Source organism: Onychomys torridus, chromosome 1 (assembly GCF_903995425.1).
Source record: "Onychomys torridus chromosome 1, mOncTor1.1, whole genome shotgun sequence".
Taxonomy (NCBI): Eukaryota; Metazoa; Chordata; class Mammalia; order Rodentia; family Cricetidae; genus Onychomys; species Onychomys torridus.
The window spans coordinates 116,847,950-116,868,825 of NC_050443.1; the positions used below are offsets into that span (position 1 = coordinate 116,847,950).

Below are 20,876 nucleotides of genomic sequence, written 5' to 3' on the forward strand. Positions count from 1 at the left end.
TGCCCCACATTGTGAACACTCCTGCGCATGTCTCAAGTACGTTACACTAAAGCCCTTGTTCCTACTCTTTTTTCAGAGAAAAAACAGTACATCCATGAGGACGGTTCAAGTGAGATTTCAATTATGCTGGATGGTCCATCCACAGCCCAGGAAAGTCTTCCCTTGTGTGGACCAGACTGCATCCCTGGTTGGAGGTGGCCCTTCTGTCCTCATCACATCCTTGCCAGTCTAAGGCTGTCACCCTCTGTGCTGAAGTTAGGAGGGTGTGTGTGTACATGTGCGTTCATATGTGTGCTTGCTCAGTGAGAGGTCAGTGAATGGATTAGAGGCCTTTCAAAGCACTGGATAGTGAGATATGCAGGCAGGTATGACACTTACATTCAGCATTGTATATTACAAAGCCCAGTAGCCAAGGGGAGGAATGAGAAGGTTGTCTGAAAGTATTAAGTTCATTTTATATTTGTGTCAGGAGAAATGTTCCGGTGTGGTGCAGATGACCGAGTGGTTATAAACCCCTAGGTCAAAATCAGAAGAAAGCTTACAGGATTGGACACATAGGCCTTTTCTTCAGTGGCTGCAGGATTTCTGCTGGGAAATGCACTAAGTGCACTTGGCCCTTCCTTTTGCCATTCATGCCATAGTTCCTGATGTGCGTGGATAAACTAGCCCAGTCATGGCTTCCCTAGCTGAGCCTGACATTGGGTTTGGCTTTTGAGTCTGAAATCCGCAGTCCCAAGTGCATGGTCTTGTCTGATTTAAATGACTGCCTTCTCTTGGTCCATTTGCTGTACTCAGCACTGAATGGCAACAATAACCTGTATTAGCAATATTGTCAAATCTGTAGGTGAAGTAAACCATTGAGTTAAAGACTGATGGACGGTGCAATACAGGCTTCTAGAAACTGTCTCAGTTCCATGCAGCACCCTGCCCAGCTGAACTCCTGGCCTAGCTCCAAGTGAACTCGCAAGAGAACAGTAGCTGATTGGGAACAAAAAAGTTGAGCACTGGAAACTTGCCCCGCCTCACATCCCTCTGGTTTAGCTGGATCATGGCTTTGCATGTTGTGTGTCTGGAATAACTTCATAATACCCCTGACACTCTAAATCACAGGCCCGGGAACTTTGATTGTTTGTTTGTTTGTTTGCTTGTTTGTTTGTTTTAAAGAAAGACTATACAAGACAGAGAAGCATGTAAATAGGTACCAATGATCATGAAGTCATTATTGTTTATGTGTAAAGTATCTGTACATAGAAAGGAAAATGACTCAGTGAATGTTAGATAATAGCCCACAAACCAAACTGCATTTCCACCCGGCTGTATTCCTGAAAGCACATATTGAGCTGGGAGGCTGTACTCTCTTTAGATCTTGTTGTTTTTATCCATGTGTCATAAGCACCTTCTTGTCACATGATCCCAAAGTCCAAACTGAACTGTGGGGGCTGGGGGTGTACATGTGAGCCTTTGTTACCGATTCTTGCTGCCAGTGAGCACCTGAAGAGCTCAAGCATTTCAAAAGTAAGGTGCATTTTCTAAATCCCAGACTGAACCTTTTACCCCACATGCTGGGTTCGAGGGGCTTCCCTCCCACATTTGAGATCTTGCTGCTAGCTCCTAAAACAGGACATCCATGTGCAATGGCACTGCCCCAGTGAAGCAAGAAGGGGGACCCTGACATGTCCCCCAGGAACTCAAACTGTGTCACTGAGGTATGGGCCTCGACTTCATGTTGTGTTAGGTTGTCAGCCCACCCGCTCTGTGTGCACGTCACAGAATGGCATAAGCATTTTGGTTTGTCTAAACTAGAAATCCACGTAAACCACAGAGTCCTTTGTGAACAGCCACATGGTGTCTACTTCGTTTCCATGCTCTAGCGTTCTGTTGCTGAAGGCCTATGGCTGTGACTTAAGTCTCTGCCCTCGCAGACTCTGTAGCCTTCAGGAAACCTGAGTGCCTTACATGGCTTGGAAACACCAACTGGGAGTCAGGAGGGAGGGTGGGGAGTGGCCTCGAGGCACCACAGTTGATCAGCTCTTGCCATCGCTCCGTCATTGAACCCTTAAGGTGGGTTGTGTGTTATAACACAGTGATGGATTTAAGTTTAGGCTCAGGAAAATCCTATTGTGAATATATGTATCAAAGCATATATTTATTGTATCTTTTCTAAAAAGCTTTATCGTAAACTTATGCAAAAAGGAGCAGAACTTGGTTTCCTGTAGCAAAGTGCCAGGCAGTATTTGTGTTCAATGAAACAATCCTTAACACCCCCCTCTAAACACGTGACCTTTCTGTTCAGTGCTAAACAGTATTCCCAGGCTTAAACTAGGTTTGTATGGTGGTCAATTACAAATTTTACACATATTTTTGTATTGTGGTTCCTATAATATATACCAGAGAATTTTTACTTATTTGTAAATTATTGTACAGTTTTAATAAAACTTGTTTTAAATCCTAGCTCAAGGTGTCTCCATGAGTGTTATTAAAGTGTGAATTTATTGTCTGTGTTAGCCTTTTCTGTCTCCACCATCTGGCTGGTGGTGCCTCATTCCATGCCAGAAAGGGAATTTGGACCTGTCCCCACTGGGGAGGGAGGCACACACCTTACCTGCAGCCTCGTCCAGAGATCTCTAAAGCCGTTGGGAGGAAAGCTTTTAGACGGAAGAATCTGGCAGCCACTAGTTGAGAGTGGCTACCAAGAAGGCCTCTTCCAGTGGCTTTACCCAGTTCTCTAGTGTGGAGAAGAATTCAAGTAGCTAAGGAAAGGAAAAGGACTTTGGCATCTTAATGGGACAGTTGGCTACATCCATCCTAGAGGCTCCCACACCGCTGAGGAGTAGGGGTTTACAGGTGCACTTGAGGCAATGGGAGTCCAGGGCAGGTGGGAAGGAAGATGACGGCCTTGGCTGGCCCACGGTTCCTCCATAGAGTGTCACTGCAGCTTATTGTCCCAGCATGGGTTCTAAAGGAGTTGACTGAGTGGACAATGTGAAGGTGGGGTCTTTTTGTTTAAAACCCATCCCAGTAGACTCCACAATGACAACAATAATTGTCCTGTGACCTTCTGGGGCTGGGGGTGTGTCTGAGAGCACCTCTGCCTTGTCTCATCCCAAACCCTTGACTTTGGCTTTAGAATAGGCTGCCCTTGCAGATCCTTAGACCCTCTCCTTGTATCATGGCCCAGCATGGAAGCCCCCACAGCACCTGGAATAGAACAGACACCAGCTTCATGGCTTTCAACATGCCTTCTGAGTGTGGGGCAGAAGTTGTGCCCTGAGGGCAAACCACCAGGGTCCTAGAGGACTGTAGATGCCTCTGGTCCTGGCCAACACATTCAGCACCCTCTGCACATGGACAGCATCAGCTCAGAAAGGCTTATGTGGGCTCTGTGGAGGATCAAGACTATGGGGCTGTTGCAAGTTGGGTTCCTGAGTGCAGACCTCATGTTGGGGGCTGAGGCCACTTGGCTGCAAATCTCCCACCTCCATAATGATGGCATTGTGTCCCTACGTGTCTGTGAAGCCTCTGGCTGGGCTCAAGCTCAGTGTTGTCTTCTGCTGCCTGGAGGACGCCTGGGAAAACAAGGCACTACCAATGGATGCATCACTTGTCAGCTGAAGAGGTCCTCAGGTCGGCAAGCCACACTGTGAACCCTTGGAAGTAATCACGAAGAGCCAGGCAGAGTTGATCCAGACAATGAACCCTATCCCCGGGCCCGCTCAGCTTGGCCCTAGCCTGTGGGGTCCAGCAGGTAGAGGAAGCAGGACCCAGGCTGTAGACTGTATGTCCTACAGGCAGCAGGGACCAGGAACCAGCTATCGGTTCCACTGGATTTCTCTACCCTGAGTCTCCACCTCCGCCTTCCCTGGCAGTACTGGACTCGATACTAGCCTTTTCATCTATCTATCTCTATCTTGGCTGTTTCTCTCTGTCCCTCCAACTTGTTCTCTGCCCTAGGCTGATGTGGCCTGCCAAAGAACAGTCTGTCTAGGCACCACAGACCCACAGTCACATCAGGCCAGGCTCTTGCGCTCCAGCCTGAAGCCATTTCTTGAAGATGTCTGGATTTTGCCAGAGATACCAAGCTATACTCTGGATCCTGAAGCGCCTCTGCCCAGATGCAAGAATTAGTTTTGAACCCTGGAGCCTGGGGTGCGGGCTACCACAGAACAGGCTAGGTGGGGCCAGGCAGGACAGGTATCTCTCCTCCTGTCCTTCCCCAAATGCAAACTTAATACATGTTGGTCCCAACAGGTCACAAACCATCTCTCTCCACTCAGCACAGGCGGACCGGAGTGCAATGGTCATAGCCTGTGGCCTCCCGGGTGCTTTTGGAGGAGGGAGGGAGGGAAGGAAAAGGAGAGGGGAAGGAAGAGGAGAGAAAGAGATCGCAAGCAAGCAAGCACAAACTAGAGCGGGGAGGAGGGGTCAGGATGCAAATGAGGTCGGTGGGCGGGGCCCAGATGCAAATGAGTTAATCGGAGCTCTGCGCCCTGCTAGCTCATACTTGGACTCTCTAAGCTCCGCGCGTGTACCCCGCTAGCACGTCCGCGCCCGCGCAGCCCCTACCGGGGATTCACAGCCCGCCCGCGGATCAGGATGTCCTTCCAAGGCAAGAAGAGCATTCCCCGGATCACGGTGAGTCTGGTCCCCCGCCCCCGCTGCGTCTGGCGCCCCTTGCCCACCGCAGGAGAGGCTTGCAAGCGCAGCAGATGATCCTCAGGGCCCAGCCTGTGAGTCCCACGCCTGCTCTAGTCCCCGGCCAGGCGCCAGCCTTCCCTCTCCTCTCCTGCGTGTGCCGCCAGCAGCGGAGCTCTTCAAGCCGCTCGGAACCCATTGCTTAGAGGGTTCACAGGCCCGGGCCCGCCAGCTCTCCGGACTCGGGTGACTGGCTCAGAGAGGCGGGGTGAGCGGCCTGCTACCGGGAGCGTAGGTGGCCGACCTCCTACTAGGTCTTGCGTGGGGCAGATGGGGATCAAGTGGACATTGCCTGGAGCTCTATCTCCAAGACGGCCAGTGGACGCAGCCTTTGTTGGCCCCGGGCCTCAAGGCACTCGGATGTCGGATGCTGTTCGTAGAACAGCCCGTGGGCAGCCTACCCCCCTGGACGCGCTGCTTCCGTGTCTTTAGTGCTTTGTCCGAGACAAAGCGATTTAGCCCTGACTACTAGATCTGGTGCCCCTGGAGGCCCCGAGTCCCTGAATGAAGCTGGGTTAGGAGACTCCACGGGAGGTGAGTACTAACTGACCACTCTGACCAGCATCCCTTCAGCACCACCTTTCAGGACAGACCTCCCCAACACAGACGGGCAGAAAGCAGAAGGTCAGTGTGTCCACCCGGCTGGCCAGGAAACAAAGCCTTCTCACGGGAGGGGGTGGGGGACGAAGCCCGGGAGGAAGAGAGGGAGACTCCTGGGATCAGTTGGACCAGGTCTGGGAGCTCTAGGAGGTCTCATAAAAGCTCTGGACTTGTTCTCAGCATAAGAGATCTTGAGTCTAATCAGGCTGTTGAGGAGGTCAGCTCCCTAGCCTTCTGGGGGTTGGGGGTTCTCTCCTTTAGAAAGACAAAAAAAAAAAAGCCTCAAAGAGGAAAGAGGCCCCTCTCACAGGGACCAGAATTAGTTCCTGACTCTTGACTGCCTACTCCTCCTAGGGATCCAGGCCTAAGGAGGAAGTGCCATCAGCCAGCTGGCAGTGAGTGGAGATGGTGATGGCAGATTCCTGCCGAGTCAGGCAGCCCTGTTCATGATGATTGAGTGGGCTCGCTGGAACTTCCATTCGTCCAGATGGGGCCTGTCACAGCATTACGTGTTCGTTCTGGTGCCTGAAAACTGGAGTCTAATATAGGGACCCCAGAACTCAAGACTTCTGGCTCAGGGTTTTTTCCTAATGGCTGAGTTTTCCCGAGAATGGTTAGAACAAGGGGGAAGAGGAGGGGTGTGGTCCAGAGTAGCCTGCCAAGTGGGTGGCTGTGGTAGGCCTAGGTAGACACTAGTGCTTGGTGGGGCTGGTCAGTGAGCAGCACCTACAGATACTTGGAGAGAGACTTGAGCTACAGCCAGGCTATGTATGGTCAACAAGCTACTTCCACGATGGGCCAAATGGTAAGACCTGTCTGTCAGCTTTGTGCGCCATACCATGTCTGTCTCACTCAAGGACTCCTGGACAGGGTGGTTTCATGGACATGAATAAATCTGTGAACTTCACCGGTAGACACGGAAATGTGGATTTTATAAAATGTTTACAAGCCATTCTTTTCAGTTTTCCCCCAACCAATATAAAACTTGAAGACTGTGATTCTGGGCTGTACAGGCAGAGGGCTGGGTGGCATGGGCTGGGTAGGCCATAGTTGCCAGGCCTTTCTTTGGAAGATGTGGTAGTGGTAGAACAGGAAGACCCTGAGAATTCAGACCAACACTCAGCTGTTGGTCAGAACAGTGAACTGTACAAAAGGCCCCCATTCTTGCAGGATCACAGGGTTCTGCTTGGCACACTCTCATCTGGTTCTCCTGGCCTCAGACTATAGGTATAACAGGTATATTCAGTTATAACAGAGCTCAAGCTGGCTTGGAGGCCTGGCCCGGCTGCCACATGGACTGCAGGAACTTGGGGCATGTGGCCAGGCCTTCTTGTTTAGGGAAGAGTGCCTTCCCTGGGCCATTCACAGGGAGAGTTGTGGCTCATGAGGGGTAGGAAACATCAGTGAGTCTCCCGCTCACATGTGGTTTTGCATGTGCGTCTCCATTTCCTGGTGTTTCCACTATTCTCCACCAAAGCTAGGTCATCAGTTCTGAGGCCCATGCAGAGTTCACCTGCAGTTTCCTCTGCCTGCCCCGCCCGTCCCTCCTGGTTGGTCTTAGACGTGTCTGTCTTATGGGTGCTAAGCATTGGGACCAATCCGATTCCATGCCTCCATTTTGCTTAGGTTAGCCCACAGGGAGCTGGCCTGAGCCGCAAACCCTTTCTTTACCCATGTGAATGTCTTCACACTGCCTCAGAGCCTGTGGTCATCGGATCCGCACCCCCTCCCTCCCATCCTTCACGCCATGGCCTATCTGTTAGTTCTGCACGTCAACTCCCAGCGCCTCCTCAAATCTGTTTTCTCATGCTCATGTACCTAACACTGGCCAAGAGCCTCTCACCTTCCCTGAACAAACCAGGAAGCCACTCAAGCAGCTGTTGTGTTCCCATTCCAGATCCTAATCCATTCTCTTCCCGACGGCCCGGGTGATCTCTGCATCAGTCAGAACCGATCAAGTGCTTCTGCCCACAGTGTCATCCCATGGACCTCCAAACCTTGGATGTCCCGACTTGCACAGCTCTGATGCCTGCTCTTCCTCTTGCTCTTCCCATTAGTTGTAGCCCTCATGTTCTTCTGAGGCTTAAAACCAACCCAAGGCCATGCGACAGTGGCGCACGCCTTTATCCCAGCACTCGGGAGGCAGAGCCAGGCAGATCTCTGTGAGTTCAAGGCCAGCCTGGTCTACAGAGTGAGATCCAGGACAGACACCAAAACAACACAGAGAAACCCTGTCTTGAAAAAACAAACAACAACAACAACAACAACAAACCCAAACAAACAAACAAAAACAACCCAAGGGCTTTCCTGCCTCAGGGGCCTTTGTACAGCTGCTTCAATCCCTCCACTTCTGCCACACCACAGTTCCCCAGAAAAACCCTGGAGTTCCTCTCATCCTGTTTTTGTGCTCTTCTGTCTGTTCTGAGGGACTCCGGACGAGGAGGTCCTATGCCATGAACACATCCTGTAATTGGTCTTCCCACAGGGGCTGCCCTGGCCATGCTGTCCTTGGTGGAGTGGTAAAGACACACTGCCTCCATCTGTCTGTCCCTGGCTACCACCTCTGGAGTCAAGGCTAAGATGTCTGATGTCTCCTCTGCCCCACACCTTCTGGCACCGTCATGGCCCTGTAGCATTGTGTGGGGTGTAACAGTTTGGTTCTGTTATTACCCACCTAGCTTTGTCAGTACAGCAGTGAGGGACGCAGCCAGGTGCCCCTTGAGAATGGTGAGGTCACCAGCGCTCCCCTTAGGCGGTCTCCTCTCTGATAGTCAGATGGAAGGTTTCAGTGTGGCAGCTGTTTCCTCATACTGTCACCAACACGGCTTCGCCATGCTGTTCTCACTCAGCCCCCGACTTCAGCATCTGCTGAACAGTTAGTGCCAGGGCCACACTGCTCTGAGCACCCTGTTTGGGAGTCTTGCAAATAAACCTTTGAGCGGGTTCTTAGGGCTAAAAAATGTCGAAACATTTGAAGCTCCTAATAGTCCAGAAAGTCTCTATCAGCAACCCTTTGTTTTGTCTCTTGTCAGAGTGACCGCCTTCTCATCAAAGGTGGCAAGATTGTGAATGATGACCAGTCCTTTTATGCTGACCTGTATGTGGAAGATGGTCTGATTAAGTAAGTTTCTACACAGGGGCATTTATAGATAGATATATGTACGTGTGACTGTTGGTTACCTGGCACTCAGGTGTCTGTTTGGGGGAGAAAACCATGCAAATGTGTTCTTTTCCAAAACCCTGACCCTGGGAACAATCGTTGGTGCATGGTAGTCTTGCCAGATAATCACAAGGCTTTGAGTAACACAATGGGTCCAGTGTCCGTGTATCTTTATATTATCACAGTACTTAGTACAAGTCTGGGCTCCTGCAGATGAGCAGAAAAAAACTGACCTGTTCCCTTCTCTGCTTTTTGTGTCATGGAGCTCCAGTATGGGTCTCTAGACAACACCAGGGACTTCAGTTATGATCAGTGGACAGCAAACAGGGGCTTCAGTGGAGACCAGGCGGAAAGCCATGTTGGCACAGCCCTGGGCCCTACACACTGCCCTCCCTGGATAGTGAGTTTTAGTCTCTAGCATCTGGAGGCAGGCAAGGACTCCAAGCCCTCACTAATCCTCCTCCTCCTCCTCCTCCTCCTTTTTTTTTTTTTTTTTTTTTTTTTTTTTAAACCGAGATAGGGTTTCTCTGTGTAGTTTTAGTGCCTGTCCTGGATCTCGCTCTGTAGACCAGGCTGGCTTCGAACTCACAGAGATCTGCGTGGCTCTGCCTCCTGATTGCCGGGATTAAAGGTGTGCACCACCACCATCCGGCTAAGCCCTCACTTCTTAGAACCACTGCATGGAGCTTGCTCGAGTTCTGATCTGAGCTCTCTATGAAGTGACCACTCTTTTTGTTGCTTTCAGACAAATTGGAGAAAACCTCATCGTCCCTGGGGGCATCAAAACCATTGATGCTCACGGCCTGATGGTGCTGCCTGGGGGAATTGACGTCCACACCCGGCTGCAAATGCCTGTGCTGGGCATGACCCCAGCAGATGATTTCTGTCAGGGCACCAAGGCGGCCCTAGCAGGCGGGACCACTATGATACGTGAGTGTGTGGGCCTCTTTCCAGGCAGTCACGAAGTCTTGAATGACACAGTGGCTCTGGCTTCTACAGGTTTTATGTTATCACAACACTTAGTATGAGGCTGGGTTTCTGTCGATGCTTAGGCGTGCTGGGATAGTGCATGGCCATTTCTTTGTTGCACAACGTGGTTTTTCTCAGTTCTGTTTCTCTATTATATTTCCATCTAAAACATGCTGAGCACACCCCTGCCGTACCTGCTTCTCTTTCTGGCCCAGTTGCCTTGGCTAGCCCTAGGATGCTGATGGGCTCTGGATAAGCAGATGTGTGTCCACTTACTCCTTCCAGGGGACTGGCTTCTGGCCAGGAACTGAGGTTCAGAAATCCCAGTGCTCTGAACCAGGAGAGTTGAGCCTGAACCTTGCCTCCAATGTCAGTTTGCAGTAAGTTCTTGCCTGTGTTAAGAACTGAGGCTATGCTGTTCGAAACAGGACATTTATGCCACCCTGTTTGAACTCCTGTGCACATCTCCGGATTTGGTTTCAATATTGTGACCCCACATACTCATGCTGTATGCCTTCATGGCAGGAGGAAAGGGTCTCTCCTCCCCTCTAGGGTCTGAGGATGAAAGATTGACCACACAAATTTCTTTGTGCACCTGCAACACGGTAAATACTGTCCCTGCTGCTACCGGGGAGTACAGTCTGGAGACTCCGGGCACTTCACAACACTCAGCCATTGCTATCACCACAGCTTGGTTTGGTTAACTCTGTCACAGACTGGAGGAAAATGAGCAGCAAGGTGGTCACCTCAGGCTCCTGCTGCTGGAGGGCATGTGGTGGGCAAGGGGGGCTAGCACAGCTGCACTGTTAACATTACCTGTTTGGGTGGTGTCTCTAGAAACACCAATGGCATGAACACAAGGTTGAAGTACAGGCTATGTAGTGCTTGTGCCCACTCCCAGGGTCCTGGCTGCTGATCTATGCAATGGACAAATGGAGCGGGGTACAGGGAGTATGGCATGGAGGTGAAATAGCCCCTGGTTCCTGAAGTGCACCATTTTGTTTAGTAGCCCCTCAGCGCTCCCCTGGCACATCCCAGGATTTGGCCGTGAGCAGTGTTTGGAAGGAGACAGCATGATGGCCATGTACAGCAATGATTTGTGCTGTTGGGGGTGTCAGTGAGGCCGTGGGGACTGACTCAGTGGAGGAAGTTTTCTAGAAGCATGCATGTCCACAGGGCCAGCACTGTGGACAGCTAAAATCCCTGACTGTCACTGCTGTTCTTCAGGGAGCCAAGGTCTGCAGGAAGTGGGGTGGTTTGAACTCAGGCTCCCCTCTCGGTGCTCGACTCGGAGGCTGGAGAGATGTATGACAGAAAATAGCTATAAGCTGATGGGGACATGGGACAGAAGATGCCTGGGAGCTGACTGGAAGGAAGTGGGGAGGTGGCGGGGCAGGACCTCCCTTTGCCATGTCTTCCTCAAACCCTGCTCTGGTCTCCAGAATGCAAAACCAAATCCCCCTTGGAGACAGTAGTGGGACACCTTGGCCAGGCTTGGGGGCCTGGCTGACATGCTGCCCCTCCACAGTGGACCATGTGTTCCCTGAGGCTGGTGTGAGCCTCCTGGCGGCCTATGAACAGTGGAGAGAGCGAGCGGAGAGTGCAGCCTGCTGTGACTACTCCTTACATGTGGACATTCCCCGCTGGCATGAGAGCACCAGAGAGGAGCTGGAGGCCCTAGTCAGAGACAAAGGTGAGCGGCAGTGATGGGGGGGGGGGTACCTGAGGATCACTATGCCTACAGGCAGATTGAGCGGTCCCTTCTAGATCCCCTGGGATTTGCTGCAGTCTGCCAGCCCCTGACCTGAAGGCAACCATGTAGGAACTGAGTTGTAAAGAATCGCTCAAAGTCAATTGTACTTTCAAAGACTCCGGACGAGGCCATGAACACATCCTGTAATTGGTCCTCCCACAGAAGCTGCCCTGACCATGCTGCCCTTGGCTCTCTGTTTTCTAGAAAAGAGATGCCCAGAAGACAAAGAAGCAGCCACACTTCCCATCACTTGGGTTTTCTACTAAGAGGTTCTTTAAAACTCTGTATCGAAACTGACTCACCTGTAAATAATGATTGGCTCCATTCTACACAATTGTCCTAAAGCTAAAACCACACCAGAGTTTCTCAGTGGGCTTGACAAAAGGTCATAGTGTGCTAGATGCTTGTCCTATCACTGTGTCCCACACGGTGTCTGTAGTTCATTGAAGAGCATACTCATCAGGGACACTGCTGCCTGGGTGCTATGGCCCTGATCTCCTTTATGATGCAGTTCCCAAAGAATGACAGTCCTCACACTGATGCTCTTTAGAACCTAGGGCCCCACACCTCCTCCACCTGGGTATAGTGGAATCTGCTGTCCAGACTCCCTGCAGCCTCGTATCTCTGAACCAGGTGGCTGCAGAGCTCCCTCTCCCTGTCAGGATTGCCTTCTAATCAGAAATTGCCATCAGACATCACATGCAAGTTGTCACCTGGGAAGATGGCACAAGATGACTCAGTTCTCCCCAGTGTGACCCACATTATTACTGTCTATCCAGCAAGAGGGATGGGGCCCTGGGCTGGGTGGGTTTGGGGCTGCCTTGAGGCCTCAACTGACCTTCATAAGTCCTGGTCCTGGGAGGTGGGCAGATTCTGGCTGTCCCAGAGTTAGGAAGGCTCAGCCTTGCTCTGCTCCCGATTAGACTCCAATATTGTGAACATCAGCCCCTCTTCCTCCTGTGTCTGAGGTCTCACCTCTGCCCTTCTCAGAGTTATCATGAACATTCACTATGAGCTGTGGTAGAGTGAAGCAGGACTCAGGACCTGTAGGCAGGTGATATGCCAGATGGCCCAGGAGAGGCTCCCCCAGCATGCCAGGCCTGGCTGCTCTCCCTGAAGGGAGAGGATGGGGCTGCAAGCCAATTACACTGCTCTGTGTCTTACAGGAGTGGAGATCTGCCTGACAGGTGGTGGTGATAGTGGGTACAGTCTTACCTGTGTGCCCACTAGGTGAGCAAACAGTCCTGATCTTGAGCAGCAGTGAGGGAATGGCTGGGGCATATCGGACTCTGTCCACATGGCCTGGCTCGTTGATGGGGAAGGTTTGCCTCCAGGATGCTTTGCTATCCAGCACAGCATCTGTGGGAGACATGTCCCTGTCTCTGGGCTCCTCGCCTGGTGTCTGAGCCCCTCTAGCCTCTTTTCCAGGTGTGAATTCCTTCTTGGTCTTCATGGCATACAAGGACAGGTACCAGTGTACTGATGGTCAGGTGAGGCCAAGTCCAGAGAGAATGAACAAGTGGGGTGTCTTGGGCTGTTGCTGGAGGGACAACCCTACAAACACAGGACTCTCTGTCTGCCTTCTTCACAGATGTATGAAATCTTCAGCCTCATCCGGGACCTGGGAGCCTTGGCCCAAGTGCACGCAGAAAATGGGGACATCGTGGAGGAGGTGTGAGAGGCTATGCCACCCCCCCACTCCGGGGTTGGCTGGGTGGGTCAAGCGTAGTATGTGAGCCCCAGTGGGCAGGCAAAGCTGAGTGGAGACCTTAGGAGAGCTGTGACCTCTGTGATGCTTGGATGGGAGCAAGATGTCTAAGGAAGAAGGAAATATTGTAAGTCAAAGGTCAAACAGCCCGTGAGTTAGGGGGTCTTAAAGGACATTGAAACCACAACAGAGGTTTTTCCATGATGTCACAGATCTTACCAAAGTACCCTTACCAGTCCCTTGGAAGACTGCAGTGTGATACCCAGGGTCAGGAAGGGTAAGGGGGGCTGGCTGGCTGCCAGTAGCCTGCACCTTGGGCCAGCCTTCCCCAAGTCCATTCTGCTATGCATTCTTTGTGGTTGTTTTATTCTGGGATGTTCAGGACCATATTCTATGGTCAAGGTATGGGGCTTGCTGCCAGGCACCTCATATCGAGGGCCTGGGATCCTTGGGGCTAGAGCAAAGCATCCTATTGGTCATTTAGGAACAGAAGCGCCTACTGGAGCAAGGCATCACTGGCCCTGAGGGCCATGTCCTCAGCCACCCAGAAGAGGTAAGTCTGCCCTGCTGAGAATACCATTTCCTCCTGGCCCTGGGCTAAGTTGGCCCTGCTTCATGGCCTAAGCTGTACCTTGCTTATCTTCTCCTCATCTTGGAGGCTTAATACAATGACCCTCTGCCTTCCCAGTATCCATCTCAACCACTTGTCACCCCACAGGTGAGGCAAGAAGGCAGTGTGTATGCACTTGGGCCCTGAGAACTGTGGGGGTCAACCCAGATTCTAGACACTGAGCCCAAGGCTGGGCCCTTACTCCAACAGGGATGTATGCCTGCAGTGCCTCCAGTCTTGGGGGTGATCTTTGGGTGTCCCAGAACTCACCTGGTCAGGAAGTCTCAAGGCTTCTTGTGTTCTGATTGTCCTCTCGCTTCCCCATCTTCAGGTAGAGGCCGAGGCCGTGTACAGAGCAGTCACCATTGCCAAGCAGGCCAACTGCCCACTCTACATCACCAAGGTGATGAGCAAGGGAGCTGCTGACATGGTTGCCCAAGCCAAACGCAGGGGTGAGTGCCAGCGCTTGCTTCCTATATATTCCTACCTTCCCTGAGCTCTGCTGAGAATTGAGGACCTCTAGGCGCTAAGGAGGGAAGACCCAATGGAAAAGTAGGCCCCTTCATGGGGCACCTGCTTATGCTAGTCCTAGGGGAGCAAACTCAAGGGAAGTTCAGGAGCCCTGTGTCCCCACAAAGGATGGGTTGGACCTGAGTCTCCAGCCTTGTTAGAATAATAACTGCCTACTAGGGGTCCTGAGCAAACTGGGGCCTTGTGTATCTGTTCTTGGGTGACCCAAGGGCAGAATTCTGAGTATGTATCTAAGAGGAGTTCTCAATTCCACAGCAGGGCTCACTTTCATATTTGCTATGGGTTCAGGAGCTGGGGTACACATCAGGGCTGAGAGGCTCCCTGATGAAAACATCTAGACTAGCTAGAGGCAGATACCTATGTCCTGACACGTCCATAGCTGTGGTTGCTAGGGGCTAGACTGTGTGACTCACAGAGAGTCCGTGAGCTCAGAGGGCCAGAGAAGCCCAGCAGTCACCAGGGTACTCTAGAGGGCCAGGATTGGGGCATAGGACCAAGGTCATGTATAAAGAGGCAGCATGTTCAATAACAATGGAGGATCTGGCATCCATTGCCCACCCTGTCTCATAATGAGACCTCATTTCCTAGCCCTGCCTTGAGACTGTGGAGTCCCTGGGGGTGAAAATGGGTAAGTACAGGGACAAGTTTTCTTCCCAAAGATTGGCACAGAAACCCACCAGGTTTACAAGGGAGAGGATCAGTAGTGGTACCAGCACAGGTTGATCAGGGCCTGCAGGGCTCACCCAGGAGCCTCACTCCTCCCAAGAAGATACTCTGCAGCAGGACCAGTCCCCACCCCACTCTGAGCCTGGTGGTTTCCCATCCACTTACAGGAACAGCCTCAGCCTAGTTCAGAGCTCTGGTACAATGCCCAGGCCCGGGACTCAGGGCCTCTCTCAGTCTGAACTGACAGGTTTAATTGGTCAAGTCCTATTCTGTGGCCCAGAGGGAGTGCCCAGCAGCCTGACCCCTGGCAGAGGATGTGGGTATGGAAAGGATCATTGTCTCAGCCACTATACCGAGAACCCCCACAGAGGGCTAATAACTACTCAGGGGCTCTAGAAAAGAGCACAAGCTTTCCCTGGCCATGTAAACAAGGGACAGAGAGGTAGCAGTGTGAGACTCAGGCTGTGCTTGGGCTCCTAGAGGGTGCAGGTTGGTGGGGTGCCTGCCACAAGCCTTGCTTACTTTAGGGGTGGTCGTCTTTGGGGAACCTATCACTGCCAGCCTGGGCACTGATGGCTCACACTACTGGAGCAAGAACTGGGCCAAGGCTGCGGCCTTCGTCACTTCACCCCCCATCAACCCAGACCCTACCACAGCAGACCACCTCACCTCCCTGCTGTCCAGGTGAGCAGCCACCCCACCAAAGCTCAGATCAGCCTGAGGCCTCCAGATGCCCCCCCCCAGAGGAATCCCAGGCTTCTGCAGGAAGGCCAGTTGGGGAGGTACAGGGCTCTCTGGTCCCAGCTGGGGTTCCCCACCCCTACACCCTGCTCTTAGCCCCTCATGATTCTGTTCTTGCCCTCCATATTATGCCCACTTTGTCCATTCTCTCCCTTCTGTACCTAAGTACCAGCTCAGGTCTCTCCTAGCCTTGGCTGGCTGCCTAGGAGGCTGGAGCTAACCCAGCTGTGGCCAGTTCAGGAGGGCCAGCCCCTGGGCCACTCTGACCCTGGCTTGTTCTCAGTGGGGACCTCCAGGTAACGGGCAGTGCACACTGTACCTTCACTACTGCGCAGAAGGCCGTTGGCAAAGACAACTTCACACTGATTCCAGAGGGTATCAATGGTATAGAAGAGCGCATGTCTGTGGTCTGGGAGAAATGTGTGGTAAGTCTAGGCCTGAGGGCATGTGGGTATGGCAAGGGCTGTCAGCAACATGCTATGGGAGGATTCCCCCACCAAAAATGCTCATGAGAGAGACCAGCCTTATCTCTTCAAACCTTAATTTAGCAGTCCATGACACCTGGTATCCTCGAGACGATACTATCACAGCCGTGGTTTCCCCTATGGAGGTTAATGTTGTCATATTCATCACCCTGCACACCATAAATATGTAATTGTTACATGTTAATGAAAGACTAAATTTTTAAAAAGAACTCATTATAGCTAGGCAAAGTGGTGCAGACCTGCAGCGCCAGTACCCTAGAAGCTAACGTGGGGATATTTAAAGTCGGCCTGTGCTACATAGCAGAACCTTGTCAGAAAGAAAGGCAGGAAGGAGAGGATGAGAGGAGGAAGGAAGGAGGGAAGGAAGGAAGGAAGGAAGGAAGGAAGGAAGGAAGGAAGGAAGGAAGGAAGGCAGACAGGCAGAAAGCAGGTATACAGGCAGGCATGTACACAGGCAGAGGTTTAGAGGGCAGATCTTCTTCCTCTGCATCTAGGTCCCTGTCTTGAGATCATCCCTCTGCCACCCCTAAAAACCAGGGTGACTGTCACAGTGTCTCAAAGGACGCAGATGTTGGTATCCAAGTATCATCATTTATTCAGAGGCAGCTAGAAATGAGGCTGTGTCCACAGGAGCAGTCACACTACTGGACTGCCTGGTCACTGTCCTTGGTGCCCCTGTCTGGGTGGGCATCTGCCAGGTTGTTGCCATGGTGAGGCCATGGCTGGAGCCCCTCCTGAGCTTGGAATACTCTGTGACACCTACACCTTCCCCTCAGCTGGCTCTCTTGCTTCTTAGGCTTCGGGGAAAATGGATGAGAATGAGTTTGTTGCTGTGACCAGTACAAACGCTGCCAAAATCTTCAACTTTTACCCCAGGAAGGGGCGTGTGGCTGTGGGCTCTGATGCTGACCTGGTCATCTGGAACCCCAGGGCCACGAAAGTCATCTCTGCCAAGAGTCACAACCTGGTGAGGCCTCCGTCCTCAGCAGGGCCTAGCTGAACCTGCTTCCCAGGGGGAGTTACCAGGATAGGGGGCAGGTGTCCACCCTCCATGTGGCTCTTGGTAGCCTTGACCTGTCCAGAGCCATATCTGCCCAGCACCTCACTCAGCCAGTGTCTTGTCTCTTGTCCCCAAGGGTATGTGACTGGGTCTGTTGACCCATCCTATAGATAAGGATACGGAGGCAGAGGGTGCCACTCCTGCTTAGGCAAGAACAGGTGACCCCCTCGCTTGCCTCCCTTTGACTTCATAGGAACCCCATGACTCAGGGTCGGTTGTGGGTAATTCCTTTTGTGTGTCACTTGCCTGACTCGGGTGCCTTTTTTCTGGGTGGGGCCTTAGCACAGCACGTGCAGGTTACCTGTAGTGCTGGCCAGCCTGGGGGTCAGGGCTGAAGGAGGCTGCACATGTGGGCCTCTCCCCAGAACGTAGAGTACAACATCTTTGAAGGAGTGGAGTGCCGAGGAGTGCCCACGGTGGTCATAAGTCAGGGCAGAGTGGTGCTGGAAGATGGGAACCTGTTTGTCACCCCAGGGGCTGGCCGCTTCATTCCCCGGAAGACGTTCCCTGACTTTGTCTATAAGAGGATAAAGGCTCGCAACAGGGTAAGAAGCCGACCTGGGTGACGGGACATTAAGTGGGTGGCAGGCGTGGAGGTCTCAGTACGGTTGGTGAGCCCCGGTGTGAGGTTCTGCCTCCTGGCTGACATGGCTTTGGAAGGCAGAGTGGAAGCCTTCACTTACCCAAGGCCTACTGGTCATTGCCTGTTGTAGGGGAAGTGGCCAGAAGGCCCTTGGCAGGCCTGGTCCCTCCTGCACCCATCATCAACTGCCTACTCAGTGGTGGTGGTATAGACCTCTTGTTACACTGTCTGTAGGAAATATGGACTCATTTATAACCATCTTCCTGAGTAAATTACCATGAAGACGCTAATGCCTTCCAGAGCACACCATCTGATCTCTGGTCTCCACTCCCTCCCTGGGGGGCAGGACAGGATTGGGGACCCTAGAAGCAGCCTGTAGAGGACAGCTCTGTATGAGGGAGGCCCAGTTCCATTTGCAGAGAGGGAACACGGTGGTAGAAAATGGTTCAGTCTTGCCCGCTGTCACCTGCTGTGTGGTGACACTCCTTCCCCCTTGCCAATAGGATCTAGTCCTGCAGGGCTGGCTCAGACCAGATTGTCAAGGAGGCCCTGAAGTCCAGAGGGAGGTGGCAGCCAGGAGCACAGGCCCATCCAACTTCACTCCTCGAGTCATTGGTCCATGTTGGGGCCCTGGGAAATGCCTCAGGCTTTGGGAGCCATTTTTAGGGCAGACAGTACCTAGAACCTGTCATCCCAAGCTGCCTCCTGACCACAGTTGTGACCTGGGTCTGGTTCCAGTTCCAGATGGGGCTGCTTTGCTTTCAAGTGGCCTCCCCTGAACATGTTTGTGACTGAAGTTACTTACACTGCTCTGTGTGTATGTGTGCTCACACATGCACATGTATTTAGGAACTCCTGAGAGGTATCGATGTAACCATCTGTGTTGGCTGATTGAGATGCAGGGAGAGCACTGAGGAAGGAGATGTGTATGCTCATCTGTTGCAGGGGAGCATGGGATTACTGAGCTGGGATGAGCTGGGGTGCAAAGCAGACAGGCAGGGTACGGCCCCTCCATCAACTTAACTGGCTAAACCCCCAGCTCTCTTGGCCCCACAGCTAGCAGAGATCCACGGTGTGCCCCGAGGCCTGTACGATGGGCCCGTCCATGAGGTGATGTTACCTGCCAAGCCAGGGGGTGGCACACCAGCTCGTGCATCCTGTCCGGGCAAGATCTCAGTGCCACCCGTGCGCAACTTACACCAGTCGGGGTTCAGCCTATCTGGTGAGTTGGGTCTGGGTATGGGGTAAGAGGCTCTTCTGCCAGGTCCAGCCTGTGCCCAGAGGGCTCTAAGCTGGGGACTTGGACCTGTACATACACAGGGCAGATCCCAAGGGTGGGCCTGTGGACAGCCAGTGTGGGTACTGTAGAGTAGGGGGCACTGACCTTGGTGAGGGGTCTCATTTGGGGCCTTGTGAGGGGCAAAGAGGGGTGTTGCCCTGCTGTGGAAGCCCATGTCTGCCCCAGCATTGGCCTTTAGTGTGCTGCTGAGATGAACCTGCACCTTGAATCAATCAACCTGAGGAGGACATGTCATCCCAGGACTAAACACAGAATGTCCAACCTCCATGGAATGAGAGGTGTCACCTCTGTGGGGACCCAAGTTATAATATAGCTCCCTAAGCCCCACAATCACTAGTGAAGTATGAGGCATGGGTCTGAGGTATTTCCTCAGCACTTGGGGACACACTAGAATGTACCTGCCATGCTGACCTATAGAGTTGGCTTCTACTAGCTGAGGGGCTTCCCAATCCCCCATCTTGCCTGCAGACCAAAGCTAGGCCCTCCCTACCACTTCCCCTGCCGTTGAGTAAGGACTGCATTGCTATATTATCTTTGCTCTCTCATGTCTTTGCTTGGGAGGTGACAATAGTTCCTGGTCACCTGGTGATGTAGGATAAGGGGGAAGTCCTTCAGAATCCAAGATCATCTTGAAGGAGGGGCAAGCTCCTGTCATCATAACAGCGCAGGAAACAGTGCAGGTTTCCTGGAGGGTTGGCATTTGCCTTCCTGACCCCCACAGATTGTAGGGTCCTTGCCTATACTTTTCAGCCTGAGGAATAAGCAGCCTGCCTGGCCACCTGCCCTATCAGCCATGACTTTGGGGGAGAAAACCAGCCATGCATATTGTATGAGGTTGCATGGATACTCTGTGGTCCTGGTTTAGTGGGTGCAGCCAGCTACGTCTGCCTTCCATTTTGGATGGAAGGAGAGTTTGTACTCCCCACCCCCTCCATCCTCCTTACCACGCTTACTTACCCTCTCTTCAGGGTCTCAGGCTGATGATCACATCGCCAGACGTACAGCTCAGAAGATCATGGCACCCCCCGGAGGACGCTCCAACATCACTTCTCTTTCCTAGACTTGGGGTCTGGCAAGCTGGTGCTTTCCCCACTGGCAGGGTGTGGGGACCACTCACTTCAGTTAGCTCCTTCCTTTGTAGATGTTATTGTGAAAGGTGCTCAGCCTTGCCCTCCCGTACCCCACAAACTCTCCCTTTGGAATCCCAGATCCCACTAAGAGGTACCCACTCCAGAGGGCTGAATCCAGGGAGAGTTCACTGCCAGAGTGAGAGGACTAGGCGTGGCGGTGAGCAGGCGCCTCTCGCCCACTTGCCCTTACCAGGAAGGCCTTCCTTCCATGAGAGCTCTCTCTGCCTTGAGCCTCTGAGCCTTCCAGAGTCTGGGACTGGGCAGGGTGGGCATTTGCTGCTGCCTCCCCCTAAGGAATCACTGCCCTGGGGAAGCCCCCAAGCTTCCACCAGCTCCATGTTTCTAAGGTGCAGCTACCCCTTGGGGGCCTGTCCCCCTGAATCCCCTGGTGTGGGGAGGAGAGCCAGTGAATGGAGCCCCCGCCTTGCGGGGCAGCTGTGACTTCAGGGATCCACCAGTTACTCAGTGCAGGTAGCTCCCTCCCACATATACACCTCCAAGGACCAAACCTGAGCTCCGATAGCAGCCCCTTCTAGGGAGTTTTATGACCCCTTAGCGAAGACACTTTCCTTTTCCTGCAAAGTGTGTTTCCATAGGTTTATTTAGAGTAGCCGTTTTGTACTGTGAGGAAGCCGTAGCCAGGGATCTGCATGCTGCTGTACCAGATGCTGGCCACCGGCCAAGCCTGATGTGAGTCGGGTCAATAAAAAAGTCTGGGTTAGAAGCCGCCTGTGTGTTACCAGCCAGACTTCCCTCCCTCACAAGCACTTGCACAGGGACCAGGGAGCCCCTGCCAACTACTGCCACCTCTGGCCAGCTGCACACCATCTAGCAGTGTGGTCTCTGCCTGCTCCGGGCCATGGGCATGCTGGACCTGAATGGTGGAAA

At 52.7% G+C, this 20,876-nt stretch overlaps 1 protein-coding gene across 2 annotated transcripts; it reads left to right on the forward strand.

Moving 5' to 3' along the window:
• The first annotated feature begins 4,469 nt into the window (after positions 1–4,469).
• On the forward strand, positions 4,470–20,712 carry Dpysl4 (dihydropyrimidinase like 4). 2 transcript variants are annotated; one of them, XM_036197825.1, is made up of 14 exons: positions 4,470–4,632; positions 8,325–8,413; positions 9,198–9,382; positions 10,950–11,114; positions 12,603–12,664; positions 12,766–12,846; positions 13,367–13,435; positions 13,824–13,944; positions 15,217–15,373; positions 15,714–15,855; positions 16,712–16,882; positions 17,341–17,520; positions 18,615–18,780; positions 19,827–20,712. In XM_036197825.1, the coding sequence occupies exons 1-14, from the start codon at positions 4,594–4,596 to the stop codon at positions 19,916–19,918; spliced, it is 1,719 nt and encodes a 572-aa protein (XP_036053718.1). In that variant the 5' UTR covers positions 4,470–4,593; the 3' UTR covers positions 19,919–20,712. The 2 variants fall into 2 exon arrangements, with proteins under 2 accessions (XP_036053718.1, XP_036053726.1); XM_036197833.1 differs by lacking the exon at positions 4,470–4,632 and adding an exon at positions 4,663–5,226.
• The last annotated feature ends 164 nt before the right edge of the window (positions 20,713–20,876 follow it).

Excerpts from the sequence above, each read along its gene's own strand:
- Dpysl4 (XM_036197825.1), top strand. The coding sequence starts at position 4,594 with ATGTCCTTCCAAGGCAAGAAGAGCATTCCCCGGATCACG. Across the intron at positions 9,383-10,949 it reads AGGCGGGACCACTATGATAC|TGGACCATGTGTTCCCTGAG; the intron begins GTGAGTGTGTGG and ends GCCCCTCCACAG. Across the intron at positions 12,847-13,366 it reads ATGGGGACATCGTGGAGGAG|GAACAGAAGCGCCTACTGGA; the intron begins GTGTGAGAGGCT and ends TTGGTCATTTAG.